The sequence below is a fragment of the Ambystoma mexicanum genome, chromosome 8 (assembly GCF_040938575.1).
Source record: "Ambystoma mexicanum isolate Mex_15411 chromosome 8, UKY_AmexF1_1, whole genome shotgun sequence".
NCBI classification, from domain to species: Eukaryota; Metazoa; Chordata; class Amphibia; order Caudata; family Ambystomatidae; genus Ambystoma; species Ambystoma mexicanum.
In genome coordinates, this window is record NC_090929.1 from 1079397218 (window position 1) to 1079415903 (window position 18686).

The window sequence follows — 18686 nt, forward strand, 5'->3', positions numbered from 1 at the left end:
TTTGGGTTTGACAGAGGATATAGGCCCAGTCTTCTTTAGATATTGTGGCTTGGATAGCTGTTTCCCACTGTGTTTTCGTTCGGGTGTCAATGGTTACTGTGCCTGTTAAATAGGGATTTGCATATCAGTGAGACCAGCCTCCCCTTCTACATAACACAATCCAAGCAAAGGGAGAGATCACATATTGTTGGTTGTAGTGGGAATGATGGGAACAGTGACTGTAGGGTGTAGCATAGTCTGAAGTAAATTAATGTGTCGAGTGATGAATTACTTCCTTTTTCTCTGGACATTTGGGGTGTTATGAATAGGCCCTCGGGGAACAGGTCGCCGAGGGTTTGAAAGTTGACTTTGTCGAGCCATTGATGGAAAACCTTCTCAGCTGTTATGGGGACTCCTGTAAAAATTTGATTGGCAGCAGTGGGGAGAATCTGGTTTGTATGTCGTATTTCTGGGCCATTTTTTCCCAAATTGCATAGGTGGACAAGACAGTGTTCATCGTATTGTGTGGTACCGGTATGTGACCTATAATGATGGCTCTCAGTAGTTTAGGGGATGCAAGGGCCTGCTCTATCTGGACGTGTGGTCGGATAAAGTGTGTGGTGTACCAGTGGCTTAGGAATTGTGCTTGGGCTGCCCAGAAGTATCTCTCTGTCAGGGAGTGCGAGGCCACCGCGTGACTTGGTAATACTAGTGTTGTATAGGCTACTCTTGCAGGTATTCCCGCCCATAGTAGATCTAAAATTAGGCTTTTAACTTTCTTGAAAAAAGGACCGTGGGAGGAGTAGTGGTATGTTGGTGAATAAGTAGAGGAATTTGGGGAGAATCACCATTTTGATCAGTGAGGCTCTGCCCCACAGTATTAGCGGGAGTGTTCTCCATCTGTGTATGCGCTCATGGAGCGATCCTAGTGTTGTCTCGTTGGTGTGTGTGTGTATATCTATATATCTATATATCGCTGTGGTTGAGGGACATAAAGAAACCCATGTAGCGAACCTGGGAACTTTCCCACCTAAACCCGTGATCGTCTAAGAATTTAGTGGTGTTCTGTGTCAGGGGGAGTATCACTGACTTGGAATGGTTAGTCTTTAGACCGGAGATGTTGCTAAACTTAATCACTTCTCGCATTACGGGATTGAGGTTAGTTTGGGGCTCATGAACAAATGGGATCACGTTGTCGGCATAGAGGGAGACCACTAGTCTCTGGGGCCCAAGAGTGAGGCCTCTGTGAAGTTGTTGGGAGCACAACCGCGAAGTTAGGGGTTACATTATCAAGGCGAAAATTAGGGCTGATGGAGGACAGCCTTGCCTGGTTCCTCATTCTAGGCTAATACTGGCAGATTTCGTGTTGCCTAATATGATGGAGGATTGAGGGGCAGTGTAAAGTAGTGAGACCATTTTAATGAAGAGGTTCCCTAGCCCCATTTGTTTGAGTACCGCAAAGAGGTAGTGCCATTCAACAGAGTTGAAGGCCTTCTCGGCGTCGAGTAGGACGGCTATCGCTTGGTGCGAGGGGTGAAGTGCTTCTATACCGCCGAATAGCCGTCTGATGCCGTATGTTGTGCTACGTCCTGGGATGAATTCTGCTTTATCACCTAGCACTAATGCGGGCATAAGGGGGAGTAGTCGTGCTGTTAGAATTTTGGCCAGTATCTTGTTGTCCAGATTAATCAGAGAGATTGGCCTGTAAGAGGCGCAGTCTTCAGGGGTTTGCCTGCCTTGTCTAAGAGGATAATGTTGGCTTCTCGCAGTGTTGGTGGAAGGATTCCTCGGTCTAGGGCTTCTTCGTAGACTTGTAGTAGTAACTGGGCTGTAGTGGCCGCAAAGGCTTTAGCTTTATAGAATTCGCCTGTAAGGCCATCAGGGCCTGGGCCTTGGTATTTGGTAGGTTTTTGATGGCGCATAGGATTTCTTCTATGGAAACGGGTGCGTTTAGGGGCTTGCGAAGCTCGTTTTCTACCCAATAGAGTTCAGTGTCGTTTAAGAAGTTTTGTAATGTCTCAGGATGCATGCTGTGTTTATAGCTATATAGATCTTGATAGAAAGCACAAAATGTGTTAACAATTCCTTCCTCTGTATACACTAGTGTTCCTTGTGCATCGCGAACCCGTTCTACGCTGGTGGGTTTCTTATCGATTGCTATTAAGTGGGCTAGTAGGGCACCAAGCTTTTGGCCTTCGCCGTATTGCTGGACTTGATGTCTGCGCCCCAGGAACTTTATCTCTCGGTCAGCTGTTTCCCTGAATCTTAGCAGCTCTTTTAGTTCGGCTTGGGAATGCGGTTTGTTCGAGGTGGTGCATTCGAGTGAGTTTTTTTTTAGTCGGTGCTCACTGTTTGACAATTCACGTCTTATCAGTTTCAAGATTCCATTCTCTTTCGCCATGCACACTCCTCGTACATAACATTTTAGTGTTTCCCACGGAGTGCCTACAGAGCTGACTGATTCTTGGTTTACCTCTAGGAAGGAGGTGATTTCTTGCTGTAGTTCAGATGCGAACACTTGGTCTGACGGCGATCCAGGCTTGAATCTCCAGTTGAGGCTTGTCGGTTTAGTATTGGGTAGGGTGTATTCAAGTGTCACCATGGAGTGATCGGAGAAGGATCTGGGGAGGATTTGGCTGGTCCCCCCCGCCCCCCCTATTGGAACGGGCTTCGAGCTGACACCATAAGGTAGTCGACGCGTGAACTGGTGTTGTGGATGGCTGAGTGGAACGTATATTCTCTTGAGTCCCAGTTGGAGTGTCTCCATGTGTCGATTAGGTCAAATGCTTGGCAGATTTCTTTAACCTGGAGGCTAGCCCTGGATGGTCGACCAGTGCGTTTTGTGATTTGTCTTTTTGGGGGTCCATTGGTGTGTTGAGATTTGCTCCCCAGATGATTGTTGCTGAGCTGGTTCTTCCCAGGTGTGTCATGACCCAGTTATTCGGGCCATCTGTGTTGGGGGCATATGAGTTCACTAGGACTAATTCTTTCCCAGTGAGGATCCCCCTCACTAGTAGTGCTCTTCCCTCAGTGTCTCTTGAACTCTAGCAGGCTGAAGTTAGCCTTTTTATCAATCAGGGTGGCTACCCCTCTTGCGTAGGATGAGTATGACGAGAAGTACCTGTGACATCCCCATGTCCGGGCCCAGTGGTGTTTTGATTCTGAGAGGAGGTGGGTCTCCTGTAACATGGCCATGTCAATTTTATGTCTCCTGAGGTATTGGAGGATTCTCTGAGTTTTTGCTGGTCGATTGCCTCCTCTAATATTCCAAGTGACTACCTTGAATCGACCTGGTAGATGTTATTTAAGTGCTTATCTGTGGTCAAATGGTGGACAGCGAGTCTCGGTGGTACCACCGTGGTGTATGAGGAACTGCTAATTGTCATGGGTGGTGTGGTGGGAGCATGAGGCTTAACCGTGTTGGAAAATGGGTGAGTTGTCGAGGTCGTCTTCCTGTAACTGTCATCCCTCCCTTGCATAGGCAACCCCCCAACTAGCCCACGATAATACCCCCCTTGTGAACAAGAAAGTTAACAGTGCCGTGCTTGGGGCGCCACTAGACTTCCAAGAGGAAGGGCTCCCTTGAATTGTAGGATTATGGTTCTGTGGTAGTGGTTGCGACCTGGTTCATTCATCTTACTACGGTCGGGTGTTGGTTTATGGTGGATCTCTCCTCATCCGGTCTCCGCGTGGTAGCCTTGGGTTGTTGGAAGCAGGTCTGCAGCCGGTTCTGTCCAGGTAGCTGCTAGATTCCTCGGGCGAGTTGAAAAATGTAACTTTTCCCTCATGCTGGATGCATAGTTTTGTGGGAAAAAGCATTGCGTACAGTATTTGGTTGTCTTGCAGTCAGCGTTTGACGGCTGTATATGACCTTCTTTGTGCTTGGACAGCCGGGGAGAAATCTGGATAGAACTGAATGTTGTCTCCGTCATACTGCAGGTCTCCCTTTTCCCGGGCTAACTTGAGTTTTGTGTTGCAGTCTTTATAATTTAGGAGTTTCGCTATGATTGGGCGTGGGTTTGCTCCTGGGATTGGTTTAGTGTTGGGAACCCTGTGTGCTCTTTCAACGACAAACGGTTGGGAGAAGGCCTCGACTCCAAAGAGTTCCATGCAGATCTTTTTGACATGGTCTTCCATTTTGATTCTTAACTGTTGCTCTCTAACTCTTCTAATGTTGTTTCTGCAAGAGCGCCCTTAGAAGTCCCCGTTCTTTGCGCACAGTCTTCATTTGATTTTCTAGCGATGATACCCTAGAGGTCAGAGATGTCTCGCCATCGTCCAAGTCTGAAACGCGCTGTTCAACTGCATCCAGCCTATCTGCATGTTTGTCCAGGCGATGCTGCAGTTGGTCGACCTTTGAGGACAGTGTGTCGAGTTTGCAGTCTAGGCTGCCTATTCCAGCTTTCAGGTCTAATAGGATTTCTCTGATATTGGGGTTCTGGGACTGTTCTTCCTCGTGGACTGCATCTTGTACGGGTGACTCTGGCCTGCTGTTGGGTTTGGTTGACTTGGTGGAGGAGCCGGGTTCAAAATTCAGTTCCGCTGAGACTTGTCGGTCTTTCCTATGGTAGGCTTCAAGGTGTCGACTGCTGTGTTGTGGTGACCGCCTGGTTTCTTGGGTATTAGAGGTGGAAGCCTGGTGGAGTTGGCAATGTTGGGCGCGCCATTCATGTGTTGGGAACATCTTGGAAGGCACGGTTGAGGATTGCTGAGTGCCTTAGTGAGTTTGTGCCTGGAGGGTTCACGGACTTAAGGGGTTCTGTTACTGCGAGTCAGCACTGGTGTTTTCCGGGATGATCCCTTCTCAAGTTTCACTTCTGTTTGGTGGAGTTGTTAGGGGGTGCTGTGGGGATTGCAACCTTGTTGGCTGTTGCTGTTTGTTAGCTTTGCCTCTGTGGGGTTCACAGGGATTCAGTTGTGGCAGTTATTTTACCAGTGTGGTGGAGGGTCACTTTGACCAAAAACATGACTTGCTTGTATCAGAGTTTCATTCCTGACTCCTACACAGCGGACCTCCTGTAAAAGTTATTCCAGGGAATAAAAGAAATCCAAAAATGGGGCGTACACCAAGCAAGAAGTAACGCACATTTATTGGACCCAAACAGCTGGGAAGCACGGTTCAGACAGCCCTGTGGAACTGAACTGAAAGAAATGAGTTGTCGGGTACTGCCATTTTCCTGGTTTTTGTCTTTTGCTCTGAGTCGCTGTACTTCCTTAATGAGACCATCGGGATCAGTGCCGGCCGTCGTGCTATTCTCCCAGAGAGCATGAATATGTTGCTCATTGTCAGTTGTGCGTTCTGCTGGGGTGTTCAAGCGGGATTCTGAGGTGTCCTTTGTGTGCCACTTTGTCCCTCATTTACCTAGATGTTTGTCTCATCTGTGTTGTGGGGATCTAGATTGGGTCTCGATAACCTGGATTTAGTAGGTTATGTGTTGGGTCATTGTGTTCATGTCTCATGGTTTGCTGAAGCCTACCTCATTAGTAGCTGGCCCTTCATGAAGGGAGTGTTGGTCAAAGGTTTCTGTTCGCAATCCTTGTGGCTTATGGTGGGGGATATCCCTTCACACTTCATTGGGAAAAGATCAGTGTTTCAAGACTGCTGCTTGTGTGCATCAGGTGTGGTCCGAGATTGTGCGTGAGCCCTTCATCACCTTATATTGGTTCTGCTTACACTTATCATGTGCCGCCCAGTTTTCTCCTGACCCCTTATGAGGGGGCATATACAGAGGCCTCATTTACACAATTCTAAAACTATGATACCGCATTCTTTTTATATGCACTTTCTCAACTAATATACTTACACGTGTTCTGCCTTCATCAGGGCTCAAGTCATGCGACCCTGTATGGATCACATTACATTCCACTGCCGAAATGTGATATAACGGGAATCTTTCACCCAAGAACCACCAGTACTTATCCAAACATTTGGATGTGGTGTTTAAACCACGTTGGCAGACGACAGCCCCTCCATGCTCACCCTCACAGAAAGTTGCCTCTGTGCGGCAGACAGACCCTCCCCTCCCTGCTCACCCATGCAGAAAGTCGGCGCTGTGCTAGGGGCGTAGCATGTAGATAAAACAAAACCTAGGAAATTGTTTAATTCATGGAACCACTCTTTGAACCACATCTGAAGATGATACAAGAAGGAACAATTGTCCTTTGTGTTAGGTAGCCCCTTATGAGCCTACCTATGTTTTACATTCATTGATTTAACTGGGTCTGAATCCTTTTAGTCCCCTCCTTTTCTTCTGTTTTCTTTATTCTTATTCATGGCACCATCATATTGATGTCGAGGATTCATTTGGGGAGGCAGATTTGTTTTCTCTTTTACATACTGAAACAACCAGTGTAATCTATAGTGTATTTCTTTTCAAGTTACCAATTATTTTCATGTGTATTCCATGTGCACTCTTTCAATTTTTGTCACCCTTCTACGATTATTTATTCAAACAATTTTCAGTTACATGATCTTACGCCTTGGTGTTCAATATATAAGGTACGATATGGAATACTACCACCAACGCATACACTACAAACGATTATGAGTAGTACTTTAACACCCACTAACACCAATCTTCACCAATTTCCTTTACATGATCTATGGGTGTTGTAAGTGCGGACTGTACATGGTGGGATAAACAAATTAGTAACCCATTCCCAGTAATTACAGATCCTACTAAGAATCTGTCCCTATTCTATTCATTCCAGTGGTAGACCTGTTTTTTGTTGTTTACGTTCCATCCTGAGCATGTGCACATCACTGTTGAGCATGTAGAGAAGGAGCCACGGGCCCCCACCTCAAGCACCTCTCTCCCATGTTGCCTATATGTTTGGGACCCAGAATGTTAAATACGTGCAGTACCATTGAAGATGCCAATACCAAAAAGAATCCTGGAAGCAAGGTTCCCATTGAGAAAACCATACACGATGGCCCTTTGAATGAGATATCAGAATACGTGTGAAAAATCTGCAAAAGAGCAGATTAGGTGATGTCACACAAAGCAAGACGACAAATCCAGAAGAGATGGAGGGACAAGAGAACCTGGATATTGTATAAGCATTGAGAAAGTATCAGCATTAAGTAACATTTCTGGATCGAGATGAAGATGTTTGTTACAGAAATAGTTATTTTACACGTGTACAGATGGAAAGAAACACAAACGGATAAAGTATTCTTACGTGTGTGTGTGTGTGTGTGTGTGTGTGTGTGAGAGACACTCCTGTTCAGAAGATGTGCACGAAAACAAGGAAGACGTCAGAGGTTCATTAAATAATAGTATTTTAAATACGCCAGAGCTCAAAATCATGGTCTTCAGTCACGTAGATGGGTGAACAAAGGCAATCCTGACAAACCACACATACGCAAGAAGACGGAACATGCCTCTACTCCCTCGTATTCTCCAGAGCAAGGAACATTCCCAAGTACAAAGCCTTAATTGACGTGCAGACCACAGAGGTGATGATATGCTAATCGTTGGGAAGCTATGGTCAAGACCAGCCTCCATGCTACTGGCGTAGGTGGAAAAGTACTGACGAATGTAAGTGTGCCAACCAGTTATAGAGGGCCACGTAGTAAAGAGCCCAATAACTTGTGTAACCAATAGTCCTTGTGTATTTGACGTTCATAGTGACCTGGTTGAGGGGTGGGCTTAATTGCCCCAGCTGATGTCACTCTCTTAGAGAAGTATGGAACGTATACCTAGATGTTCCCTTAGACCCAATCACTTTCTCCAATAGGTTTTTGTAGTTTGCCAAGTTGGTTGATGTCAGCAATGACAAACTTCTAGTATAGCAATGTTGTTTTTTTCATGTTATTTTTGAGATCATGTTGTGAGACGTCTGATGTCCGTTGTACTCCCTGTTTTAGTTCATTGACATTAAAACAGTTGAACTTTGCTAACTTCCTCCTGAGTTAGTCTGATTTGATGTTTGAGTATCTTCATCTTCTGCATCCCCATCCATTTAAAATTATTGCTACCTCATCTTAAAGGGCTGGGTCGGTAATCCCCGTTGTAATTGCCCCAGAAATGTAAGGATTCTTTTTGCAGTCATTTGGGTCGTGCTTCCAATTGATTTTGCGGCATAAAATTAGGCTGCCTTACGATCAAAGTAGATGTAGAACAACATTGAAATTAATCAGCTGTTAACATAGCTGGTCATGAAAGATTAATCTAGCCACTAAGTGAATTAGCCTAGTTTGAATCAATCTGTCTAGCAATGCATGCAGTTGATCTAGCTGCTTTTACCACGCATTGTAACTATCGAGCTTGATTTGCAATACATTATTGTAGCTGTAGACTGAGGAGTAATGCTTCCAAGGGAAATTGATCCGACTACTGAATATGATTCTAGTTGCAGCATTCAGTCTTAACTGTTAAAACAATGAAAACAACTGAAAAGCAAATTTAGTTGTGCATGAGGCGGATCCACTTTTGCATTTAAAAATAATTTAGTAGTAAAATGAATTACTTTGTCAATGTATTTGAGAGCAACAAAGCGAGTGGTTTCCAGACCATGTAGACTGTTTTGTTGTGAATACTTGTACACATGTTCTAGGTTTAGTGTCTAGAGTAGCAACACCAAGATGTTTGATGTATGCTACTTCTCTGTATAAAAAATATTTTCACAATGAGAGTCTTAAGATGGTTTGTAACCCTATCAAAAGACAGGGCAACTGCATAACATAAATCGCGAAAGTAACACTTTCACTGTTTATATACAAAGCATTCTTCCAGAAAATAGTTCCAGAACTTCTACTGATATGGTGATATTATGTGTGTCCTAGTCTACTTGGGTGAGTAAAAGCCTGTCGGGGTTTATGTTTGTGTGTGTGTGTGTGTGTGTGTGTGTGTGTGTGTGTGTGTGTGTGCGCGCGCATGCCCCTCTTCATGTCCCACCCCCCCTAGTTTGTAGGAGGCAAAGGGGCAACCAGGTACTGTGGTTTCCACCCCCTTCCAAAGTGCCATGAACACAGGGCAACCTATTTTATAATACGTTGGTGCATAGATGGCAGAAAACTGGTTATGTCTCAACAGTGAGAAAACCAAACTTCTGCTAATTGGTTCCCCCTCCACCCTGAGTAAATTGGACAAGCAAAAACTGTTACTTCACCGTTGATGACGTCCCCATTGCTGTCTCACGTCATCAAGACACTTGGGGTGTACCTTGAACCCAACCTGACCATGGATAGAAAGCTGAGGAGGATGCAATAGCATTAACCTATCACTCCAAATTGCTTAACGCAGCCAGACCTTTCCTCTCCCAACAGAATGGCCTCAGCATTGCTACAGCGATAATTGGGTCTAGGTTGGACTACTGTAATGCCCTCTTTGTAGGGACCTCCCGCAAGAATCTGGTCAAACTTCAACTAGCTCAGAATAACGCCTTAAGGGCCGCAACGGGCATTTCGCGAAGGACCATATCTCGGAGGTCAGAAGACAGGTTCACTGGCTCCCCGTCAAGGAGAGGATTGTTTTCAAAACCCTTGCCTTGACACATAAATGTCTCCATGGCTTAGCTTCCCCTTATCTAGCTCAAAGGATTATCAGACGCATGCCATCTAGACCCTCTAGAGTGGCCTACTCCTAATGGAATCACCATTCCTCTTATCCGCAGAGTGCGTGCAGGTAGTACCAGCTTCCCAACTATGGCCGCCACCTTTTTGGAACACCCTCCCATCCCAGATTAGGTTGACTCTCATGCAGCCTTCCAGAAAGCCATCAAAACTAGGCTCTTTGCTTGAAATGGCCCTTTTACCAATTTTATGTACCTCCTGGTTATGCATTTTTGTAACTTTCATCAAATGTATTATGCAACGAAACAACTTGTACTAAGCTTTACCCTGTTGGGCTGCATTCTTGTAACCCTGAATCAAGCCTTCTTTCGTTCCTCATAGCGCCTCGATGCCTGTGGGCTGTAGTGCGCTCTATAAATCCAAAAATAAATAAAATCAATATTTAATTGTAATGGGTTATTTATAACACGCTTAATATCCAGAGGTTTCTAAGTACGGACCCGGGGATCGAACCTGTGTTGCTCCGCATAGTCTTGTTTCCAAGACTAGTCCGTTGCCCCTGGAGTTTTTTTTCCTCATGAGACTCGACAGTCTGATGCCCTCTATTATGTTGCCAATCCTTGAAGGTGCTATCTTCCTGCTTAATACTAGCACTTATTCTCGCTGAGAGTTGCTTGCTTTGTTATTAACCTGATTTTCTTTTGTTTTTTTTTTTTCTCTCAGTGAGGCAGAGATTCTACAGCATGACAAACAGTATGAGCCGTTCTACTCTTCCTTTGTTGCTCTCTCCACACATTACATCACCACAGTATGCGGCCAGAGTAAGTCCGTTCCTCCTTGCACTGTGTTTTTATTGAACTCTGGGTGGGGAATAAGTGACTGCACATTTTCTTGCCATATTGGAAAATTACATTCCCACTATCCCCTGTACTGCTTTTCTACTTTTGTTAGGGGATTGACGGAGGGGGGGGGAGGGGGGGAGTGAATGTGGAGGCAGCTTGGTTTTGTTTCTTTTGCTAGCTCTTTTGAAAAAATTAGAGTAGGTAGATCTTTGCATTGTTAATGTATTTCAGGTCTAAGTGAATGTGCTAAAAATTAATGCTAAACCTCTGCTTTCCAGCGGTGTGAGGAGTAGTTCAGTCTATGCTGTTAACGGGATGTGAGAGGACAACTTGCCTTATCGCTTGCAATTTGTAAGTGACTGAGTTGTTCTTTGACACCTCTTTCCCTGTTGGCAGGTTAGCTGTCATAAGTCTGTGATTGTTTTAGTGGGGAAAAATTGGCGCTGGTCTTGCGTCATCAGAAAGTAACAATATGATATGATAAGGTATTTGTAACGCGCCTATACACAAGTGTTTCAAGGCGCGACGAGGCAGGGAGGGGGGGAAACGAGGGGAAGACAGACAAACGATCCTACTAGGCCAGGTGTCATTCAGATCGCGCAAGTGCAGAGGTAAGGGGAAAAGGAGAAAGTGCAGGGGGAGGAGGTGGGGGGGAAAGTGCAGTACAAGGTAAGTAGCGTAATAAAATAATAAATAATAATAAAAGGGCCAGCTGGTGGCAAGTGCGAGGTAAGTGCAGAGCAAGTGCTGGGAAGGGGGCTGTAGGGATGCAGTGACAGTCCCACAGTGCAGGGGGAACCAGGGAGGCAATGCAAGTGGAGAGTGGCTGGGCCCTGGACCGAGGTCACAGAGTGGCCCAGATGCAGGTTTAGTGCAAACTTCAGTGGGGAGTTTAGCAGGTTTAGCAGGGGAGAGGGAGAGAGAAGGCAGAAGCGAAGAGGAAGGTTTTGAGGTGCTTCCGGAACCGGAGATGGTTCTACTCAAGTTTCAGGGAGGCAGGAAGGCTGTTCCAGAGGGAGGCCCCTGCTGCGGAGAGAGATCTACCCCCAGCTCGTTGCTTCGAGAAGCGGCTGACCATGAGGGAGTTGGAGACGGATGAGCGAAGGGCTCGTGAAGGCAGATATTTAGGAAGAGAGAGTTGAAGGTATTGTGGCCCCAGGCCCCAGAAGGCCTTGTGGACAATGCAGAGGGTTTTGAACTTAATCCTCGCAGCCACTGGGAGCCAGTGAAGAGATTTCAGTCCTGGAGAGATACGGTCCCTGGGCTTGAGGCCAAGGACAAGTCTCGCAGTTCTGTTCTGGATAAGTTGCAGAGGGCGGAGAGTGGAGGCAGGCAGATTAAGATAGAGGCTGTTACAGTAGTCCAGCCTTGAGAGAACCAGGGCTCGGGAGACAGTGAGCTTCTGGGGGAAGGAGAGGAAGGGAAGAATACCTCTGAGGAGGTGCAGCTGGTAGTGTGACTTCTTAGAGATGTCAGAAATATGAGGAGAGAAGGAGAGTGTGGAGTCGAAGATGACCCCGAGGTTTTTAGCTTTGCAGGTAGGGGCAGGAAGAGGGCCAAGGGAGGCCGGCCAGAGAGCTGCAGGAAAGGAGGGAGTGGGTGTGCCGATGAGTAGAATCTCAGTCTTACTGGCGTTAAGGCAGAGGTCATTTGCGGCACACCATTCCTGGATAGCAGACAGACAGTCGGAGATGAGGGAAGGAGAGGAGGAGGCCGAGGGTAGCCTGAAAATGAGCTGGGTATCGTCCGCATAGCACTGAAAGTGGGGGCAGAGAGCGGCGATGCGGTGGGCAAGGAGTGCCAGATACTGATTGAAAAGCCAGGGAGAGAGGTTGGATCCCTGGGGGACACCACCGGTGGAGAAAAAGATGTCAGAGAGGAAGGAGCCCATTTGGACCTGGGAGGGTCGACCGGAAAGGAAAGAGGTCAGCCATGCCAGAGCCTGACCAGTGATACCCAGGTTATCACGGAGACGGTTGAGCAGGATGGCATGGTTGACAGTGTCAAAGGCAGAGGAGAGATCGAGCAGAATGAGAACACAGGGAGTGTTGGAATCGAGGTTCAGGAGCAGGTCCTCACGGATGTTCAGGAGAGCAGTTTCCGTGCTTCTGGCCGCTCTGAAGCCGGATTGATGGTCATGAAGATTACCAACATATTCAGCATGGAGGTTAAGCTGGGAGATGGCCAGTTTCTCCAGGAGCTTGCCCAGGAAGGGAGTAATGGAGATTGGGCGATAGTTGGCCGGGCAGGAGGGGTCGGAAGAGGGTTTCTTGAGGAGGGGGTGCACAAGGGAGTGCTTGAGGGGGGATGGGAAGACTCCAGAGGCGAATGAGTGGTTGCAAAAGTCAGCTAGGGCAGGAGCCAGGGAGTCGATGTGGTCCTTGATGGTTTTGGAGGAACAGGGGTGAACCTGTTTAGACGAGGTTTTCATAGATCGGACTTGTCTGGAAACCTCATCAGCAGAAAAAGGTGGAAAAGCAGAGAAGGAGGGCGGAGGGGCGGCTGCAAGAGAGCAGGGAAGAGAGGGAGGGAGGTGAGAGGAGGAGAGCGAGGACAGGATGTCCTGAGTTTTTGAGATGAAGTGCGAGGCCAGTGCAGTGCAGAGGGCCTGGGAGGGGACAGGAGAGGTAGAGACTGCAGCAGGGTTGGCCAGCTCCTTGCAGATTTTAAAGAGTTCGGCCGAGTTGTGCCTCAGAGATGCGGGCTTGGATAAGGGCTCTCTTCTTGGTGAGAACGGAGAGCCGGTATTGCCTTTGGAGCAGGCGGCAGGCCAGTTTGTCAGAGGATGAACATGAAGCACGCCATTTCCTCTCTGCCACCCTGCACTTGCGTTTTAGGGTGACGAGATCCGAGTCATACCAGGAGTTACATTTGGCTTTGGGCTTCAGGCGGATTCTCATGACGGGGGCAAGGATATCGAGAGTATCAGATGTAGAGGAATAGAGCATGGAGAGGGCTGCGTCGGGGTGGGAGTCAGCCGAGGGGGGAGAAGGGGCTGAGAAGGTAGCAGCGAAAGCCTCAGCTGACACGCGCTTCATGGGTCGGATGACCGAGAAGGTGGGTGGCAGTGAAGAGGGTGGCTTTGCCTGTGGGGTAGGGAGGGAGAGGTGGGAGGATAGGAGAAAGTGATCACTCCAAGAGAGCGGAGTGGAGAGAGGGAGGGAGAGGGGAAGGTCAGAAGAGATCAGAGCATCAAGAGTGTGCCCTGCAGAGTGAGTAGGCCCAGACGGGAGAATAGAGAGTGAGAGAGAGTTGCAGAGTTCGCGGAAGAGACCAGTGGGGGGGACAGGAGGCATCGAGGTGGATGTTGAAGTCACCGAGAAAGAGGAGTTGGGTGGTTGAGGACAGGAGTGAGGAGGAGAGGTCAGCCCACTCAGAGAGGAAGGAGGAAATTTGACCAGGTGGCCGATAGATAGTAGCCACGGTAAGGGAATGGCTAGGAGAGAGAGAAAGTCGGCAGACAAGACATTCAAAAGAGGAGTAGGTCTGCGTAGGAGTGACAGTGGCAGGAATCCACTCAGGGAAGATAAGGGCAACACCACCCCCTGAACGGTTGGGCCTGGGCACGGAGATGATCTTGTAGCCGTCAGGTAGGAGTGTGTCAAAGCTGGTGGCAGAGCTGGCAGTGAACCAAGTCTCAGTGAGACCGAGGACGTCGAGGTCCAGTTCCTCAAGAAGGCGACAGATATCAGAGGAGTGCTTGATGGCAGAGCGAGAGTTTAGAGTGGCAATGTGGAGAAGGTTGCCATCCTTGAAAAACTTCCGGGGAGGGGTACAGATCAGAGGTACGCCCTGCGGAGGTGTTAGAGAAGGAGTTGAAGAGGGAGCAAGAGAAGGGGCAGGGAGGGAGGGGAGAGGCAAGGTAGCCGAGGACAGAGGAGGGGGGACAGCGGGAGCGGAGAGGAAGTTGATGAGGCATGGGAAGCGTCTATCAAAGAGGTGAAGGTTGGCCTGAGGGCCTTGGACCAAGACGGTCCCGTTAGCATAGACATTAATGATGGCTTTAGAGGAGTGGAAAGGGGCCAAGAGGACATCCCAACGGGTGCCACCATTTATGGGAGAGGTGGAGAAAGGAGAGAGCACAGCGACCATGTGAAGGGTCCATAGGTCAGGTGAAGGCACGAAAAAGAGAATGTCAGTGAATCTCTTTAGGGTGCATGGCTTGTAAGATGGATGTCACCAAGACAACCACCTAAAAAGTTTATCATCTTCAATATCTGTTATTTATGGGTGGATTTCAAGTTCTAAATTTTCACTTGAAAGATATTTACAGACCTTAAGTGGTCCTACCAAAATGTACTCTGAAGTCAATGGTGTAATGTAAAGTGGACTTACATGGCGCCCTTCTGCCTTATTCTTTTGTCCTTGCTGTCCTGTGGTTCCGTAAGAGGGAGTGGGGGTTGTTGGTGGGGATAGCAGGAGAGGCAGCTGCAAAACTGTGGTTTTGATGTTTGCAAGTCAGAAGTACCCAGGATCTGCTTCTATGGGTTGGGCACAGACACCAGGAGTATGTTATACAAACTGGAGAGCACAAGATCTGATCGGCTACACTGGTTTGTGTCTGGCTAGAGACTGATTGGGGGATGGGGGTGGCTGATGAGGATAAAGATGAAAACGTAGTCCGTCGTATTGGTGTTGATATGTTAACGGTTTCGGATTATGGTGGCCATCTTTGGGGGGGGATTTGTCTGTACTGTAAGCTTAAAAGATCTTAGTCAGGATGATGGAGCAAAATTCAAATGCCCCTCAAATTCCCCTCCCACCCCCGGTGTATCCCCTCCAACGTTTTGTCTTTATGGAATCAGATTTTTAGCAGTCAGAGGGACTACTTTACCAAAGTGCCACTGCAGCAATTCTTTTTTAGCATACTACATGGGCCTGCTTTAGCACCTCTAAAGTCCATCTTGCATCCACCAGCTACATTTAGTTCCATGCTTCTTCGGTTCAAGATATTTCCATCACAATAAAACTCTGCTCTAATCCGAGCTGTACTCTCCTTAGTCCTAGACCCCTGCTTACTAATAATTTAAAATAGTTGAGAAACATGCCTCCCTACGTCGACAACCATATTCTCTCCCACTCGACCCCAATTTATTTTTATTTAGTCATTCTATTGGCCAGTTTCTCTTTCCTATTCCCTCCTTCCCACAGACTGAGGTCTGGTGACACCCTGGCAGGGACTCAAAATGCTACCTTTCTGATAAGGTTGGGTGCTGTAAGTCCGCTATTGTTTTGGTTGTTTTTGCTCCACCAAAGGAGGCAGGGGCAGCTGATTTTACTGTAAAGTAGTAGCCCACTGTATCCTTATGGTAGCCCTCGGTGTACCGATGTTTATTCTATGGCCTGTACTCTGCCCTTTTTGTTTCTGGCCATTGCTTTTTTTGGGGAAACTAGGAAGTGGGCCTAAAAGGGCCATTGTGCTCACATGGGCTAACTTTGGCCCTGCCCTGCACCCCCAGAAGTGGTTTGGGCTGTTTTAGACTGGTCCCTGGCCCGCCTAATACACAAAGTGAGTGGGTGGACCCGAGTTGCAGTTTTTGGGGGCCAAACTTATTGGCTAGCCATCAATACCTTTTGTATGGCTGCCTTTTTATGTGATAAGAGGGCTGGCTTGGACAAGACAATGGGTGAATGAATAAGTGTGTATGTATATATATTTCTGAGGCTTGTGGAATCTGCTTAGATCACATGCTGTGCATAGGCCGACATCTAGTGGAAGCTGCGGAGTATTACAGTTTGTTTTTCGAAAGTCGAAAATGGGCGTCGACACAGGCGTGCCAGTAATACTATCCCTAGTGTGACGTCCACTGTACCCAAGATCCCTCACGCGTGTAGGATCCTCAGATTGTTTTTTTCCGCCATACTGGTCGGAAGCATCTTGCGGAGTTCCCTGGCCTTAGCCATACTTTTGCTGTTATTATAATTATAATTCTTATTCTTTCCCTTCCCCACCCCAACGTCGACCCTCAACCTCGACGACGGCTGGAGAAGTCATCGACCGTCGACTGCTGCACGACGGATCTGGGCCTTGGAAGGCCGCTGGCCTCGGCCCGGGCCTAGTAGGCCGCTGGCCTCGGCCCTTACAAGTAGGGAGAGTGGGGGGTGGTACATACTCTTCACTCTTTATATAGAGTTACATTTATATATTCCTACACTTAGCAGCCCGCTGCCTTAAGGTGCGTATGGAGGGTACCCCTTTTCAATTCTGCCCCAAGTGCAATCGCAAATACCCTTGGGTCGACAGGCACGCCACGTGCAATCTCTGCTTGCCGAGGGATCACCTCGAAGCGAACTGCAGAGCGTGTAGTAGGTTTAAACCTAAGACACTTAAGGACCGTTCGACAAAGCGTTGGGCCCACCACGCCAGGCAGGAGGCCATGGCAGCGGAGGGCGCCTTCAGCGATGGCAGCGACGCCATACTTTCGGACGGCGAGGGCATTACGGCGTCGAAAGACAGCCGACGAGCGCAGGTCCCCGACCTCGGAAGGTCGTCCGGCAGGGCGGCTATGGGGAAGACCCCCGGCGACGCAAGCGCTACACACCCAACACACACTAAACACACTAAGACCAACCGGACCTCGACGACGTCGACTTCCCGGAAAGAGGCACAAAAAGAACGGTCCGACTCGGCGTCCTCTGGGCGCTCTCGATCGAGATCGCCTCACGACGCAAGGCAATCATCCACTCTTGCCAAGAGTGCCTCGCTACACACATTAACGGAAGTTCGATCGTCGGGAGACGAAGACGACTTCCACCCCCAGGCCGCGCTCCAAGATACCGAGACCGCGGTTAACACCAGTGAGGCCCCACGCCCGAAGCACACAGATACCTCCCTAGACCCTCGACGCCAGGCGCCGAAAGTCTCGGGGGCCTCCAAGGGACAGGGAAAACACTTTTCCACACACGGGGAGGGGGGGAAACAGCGGAAAGCACAGCCTTCCACCCCTGTAAAGCCATCCTCTCACCCTAGGCAGACAATCAAGCACAAGTCTACCCTTGAAAAGTCCCAGAAATCACCTGCTAAAATAATACCCTGTTCCAGGGAATGGTCCAGTGAGGACATAGACAGGGTTATGTCTAGGATGTCTTCCTTAGCTGATTTTTATGATAAGAACCCAGAACACTTTCTTTCATATAACCCTCAAGGGGCCACACCCTCAGGCTCCTCCGATCCCATCCCGCTAAGTAAAAAGCCCCGGTTCGAAAGACCTGAACCCTTCGAGGTTCAACCTTACTCCACTCCATATTCTACTCCACTCCCCAGTTACCAGGGACAAGTTTTCCCTGAAGAGGACCAGGAGTTTGACATTATGGAAGAACAGACCAGGACAGATTACTATGCGGAGGATGAGGACCTGGAGGGGGGAGAAGATGAGGAAATCTACAGAGTAGATTCCCCAGTACAAAGCGAAGCCCCAGTTACTGACTCTCCAGTTGATAACCAGCCCCTCCTTAACGAGGTTCTCGCTCGAGCAGCGGAACACTTCCACATCGACACCCACGGTGTACAGGAGGAAAGGGACTTCGCGGAAGAGTTTGTAGGAGAGAGAAGACCGGTCGCTCAGACCATCCCTATCCTCAAATCCATCCAACGAAGAATAGATCCTTCCCTGGTGAATCCGAACCTCACCAGAGCTGTCAACCCCAGAATTGAAAAGATTTTCCGGGCAGCCCAGTCTGACCCTCTATATATAAGGGGACATCTTAAACCAGATTCCCTAGTGGTTACCAACACTAGAAAAAGGGCTGGCACGCCCTTATCTTCATCAGAAGCTCCTCCCGACAAGGAGAGCAAAAAACTTTACGGGTTTGGCAGGAAGGTAGCCTCAACGTCCGCCTACCAAACAAGGATTGCGAATTCCACCACCCTGTTGGCTAGTTACAATTGCCATCAATGGGAAGAAGTCGCGGCGCTCATTGCCTCTGCTCCAGAACCGTTAAAGGGCCAGCTGGCTCGGATCTCGGCAGAGGGGAGAGCCGTGTCTGGTTGCATTTTAAAAGCAACTTTCGACGCCGCTGACAACGCAGGGAGATTGATAGCAGAAGGTACTGTTATCAAAAGACATGCGTGGTTACGGCAGTCGGGATTCAAAACAGAAACCCAGGCTTCTTTAATAGACAAGCCAGTGGAACCCGACCTATTGTTTGGGAAAGCGGTCGAAGACACACTTAAAAATGCCAAGGATGAATATGAGACTCTCAAATCCCTTGGCCAACTTACCAACAAACCCCCTAACCAGAGGGGGAACAGTAATTTTCGTCGCCCACGCGGCCAAAATTCACAAAGAGGCAACTATGCCCAGGGACAGGGTACACAATGGAATAACAACCAGCAGTCTACCCAGAGT

At 48.3% G+C, this 18686-nt stretch overlaps 1 protein-coding gene across 6 annotated transcripts in view; it reads left to right on the forward strand.

Moving 5' to 3' along the window:
- The window catches only part of UBR4 (ubiquitin protein ligase E3 component n-recognin 4), a 2945062-nt gene that overhangs the window by 12599 nt on the left and 2913777 nt on the right, over positions 1-18686 (forward strand). For all 6 annotated transcript variants that reach the window (XM_069611069.1, XM_069611071.1, XM_069611072.1 and 3 more), the window contains exon 2: positions 10220-10317. In XM_069611069.1, coding sequence (XP_069467170.1) covers positions 10220-10317 — 98 coding nt within the window. The remainder of the gene's footprint in view (positions 1-10219; positions 10318-18686) is intronic.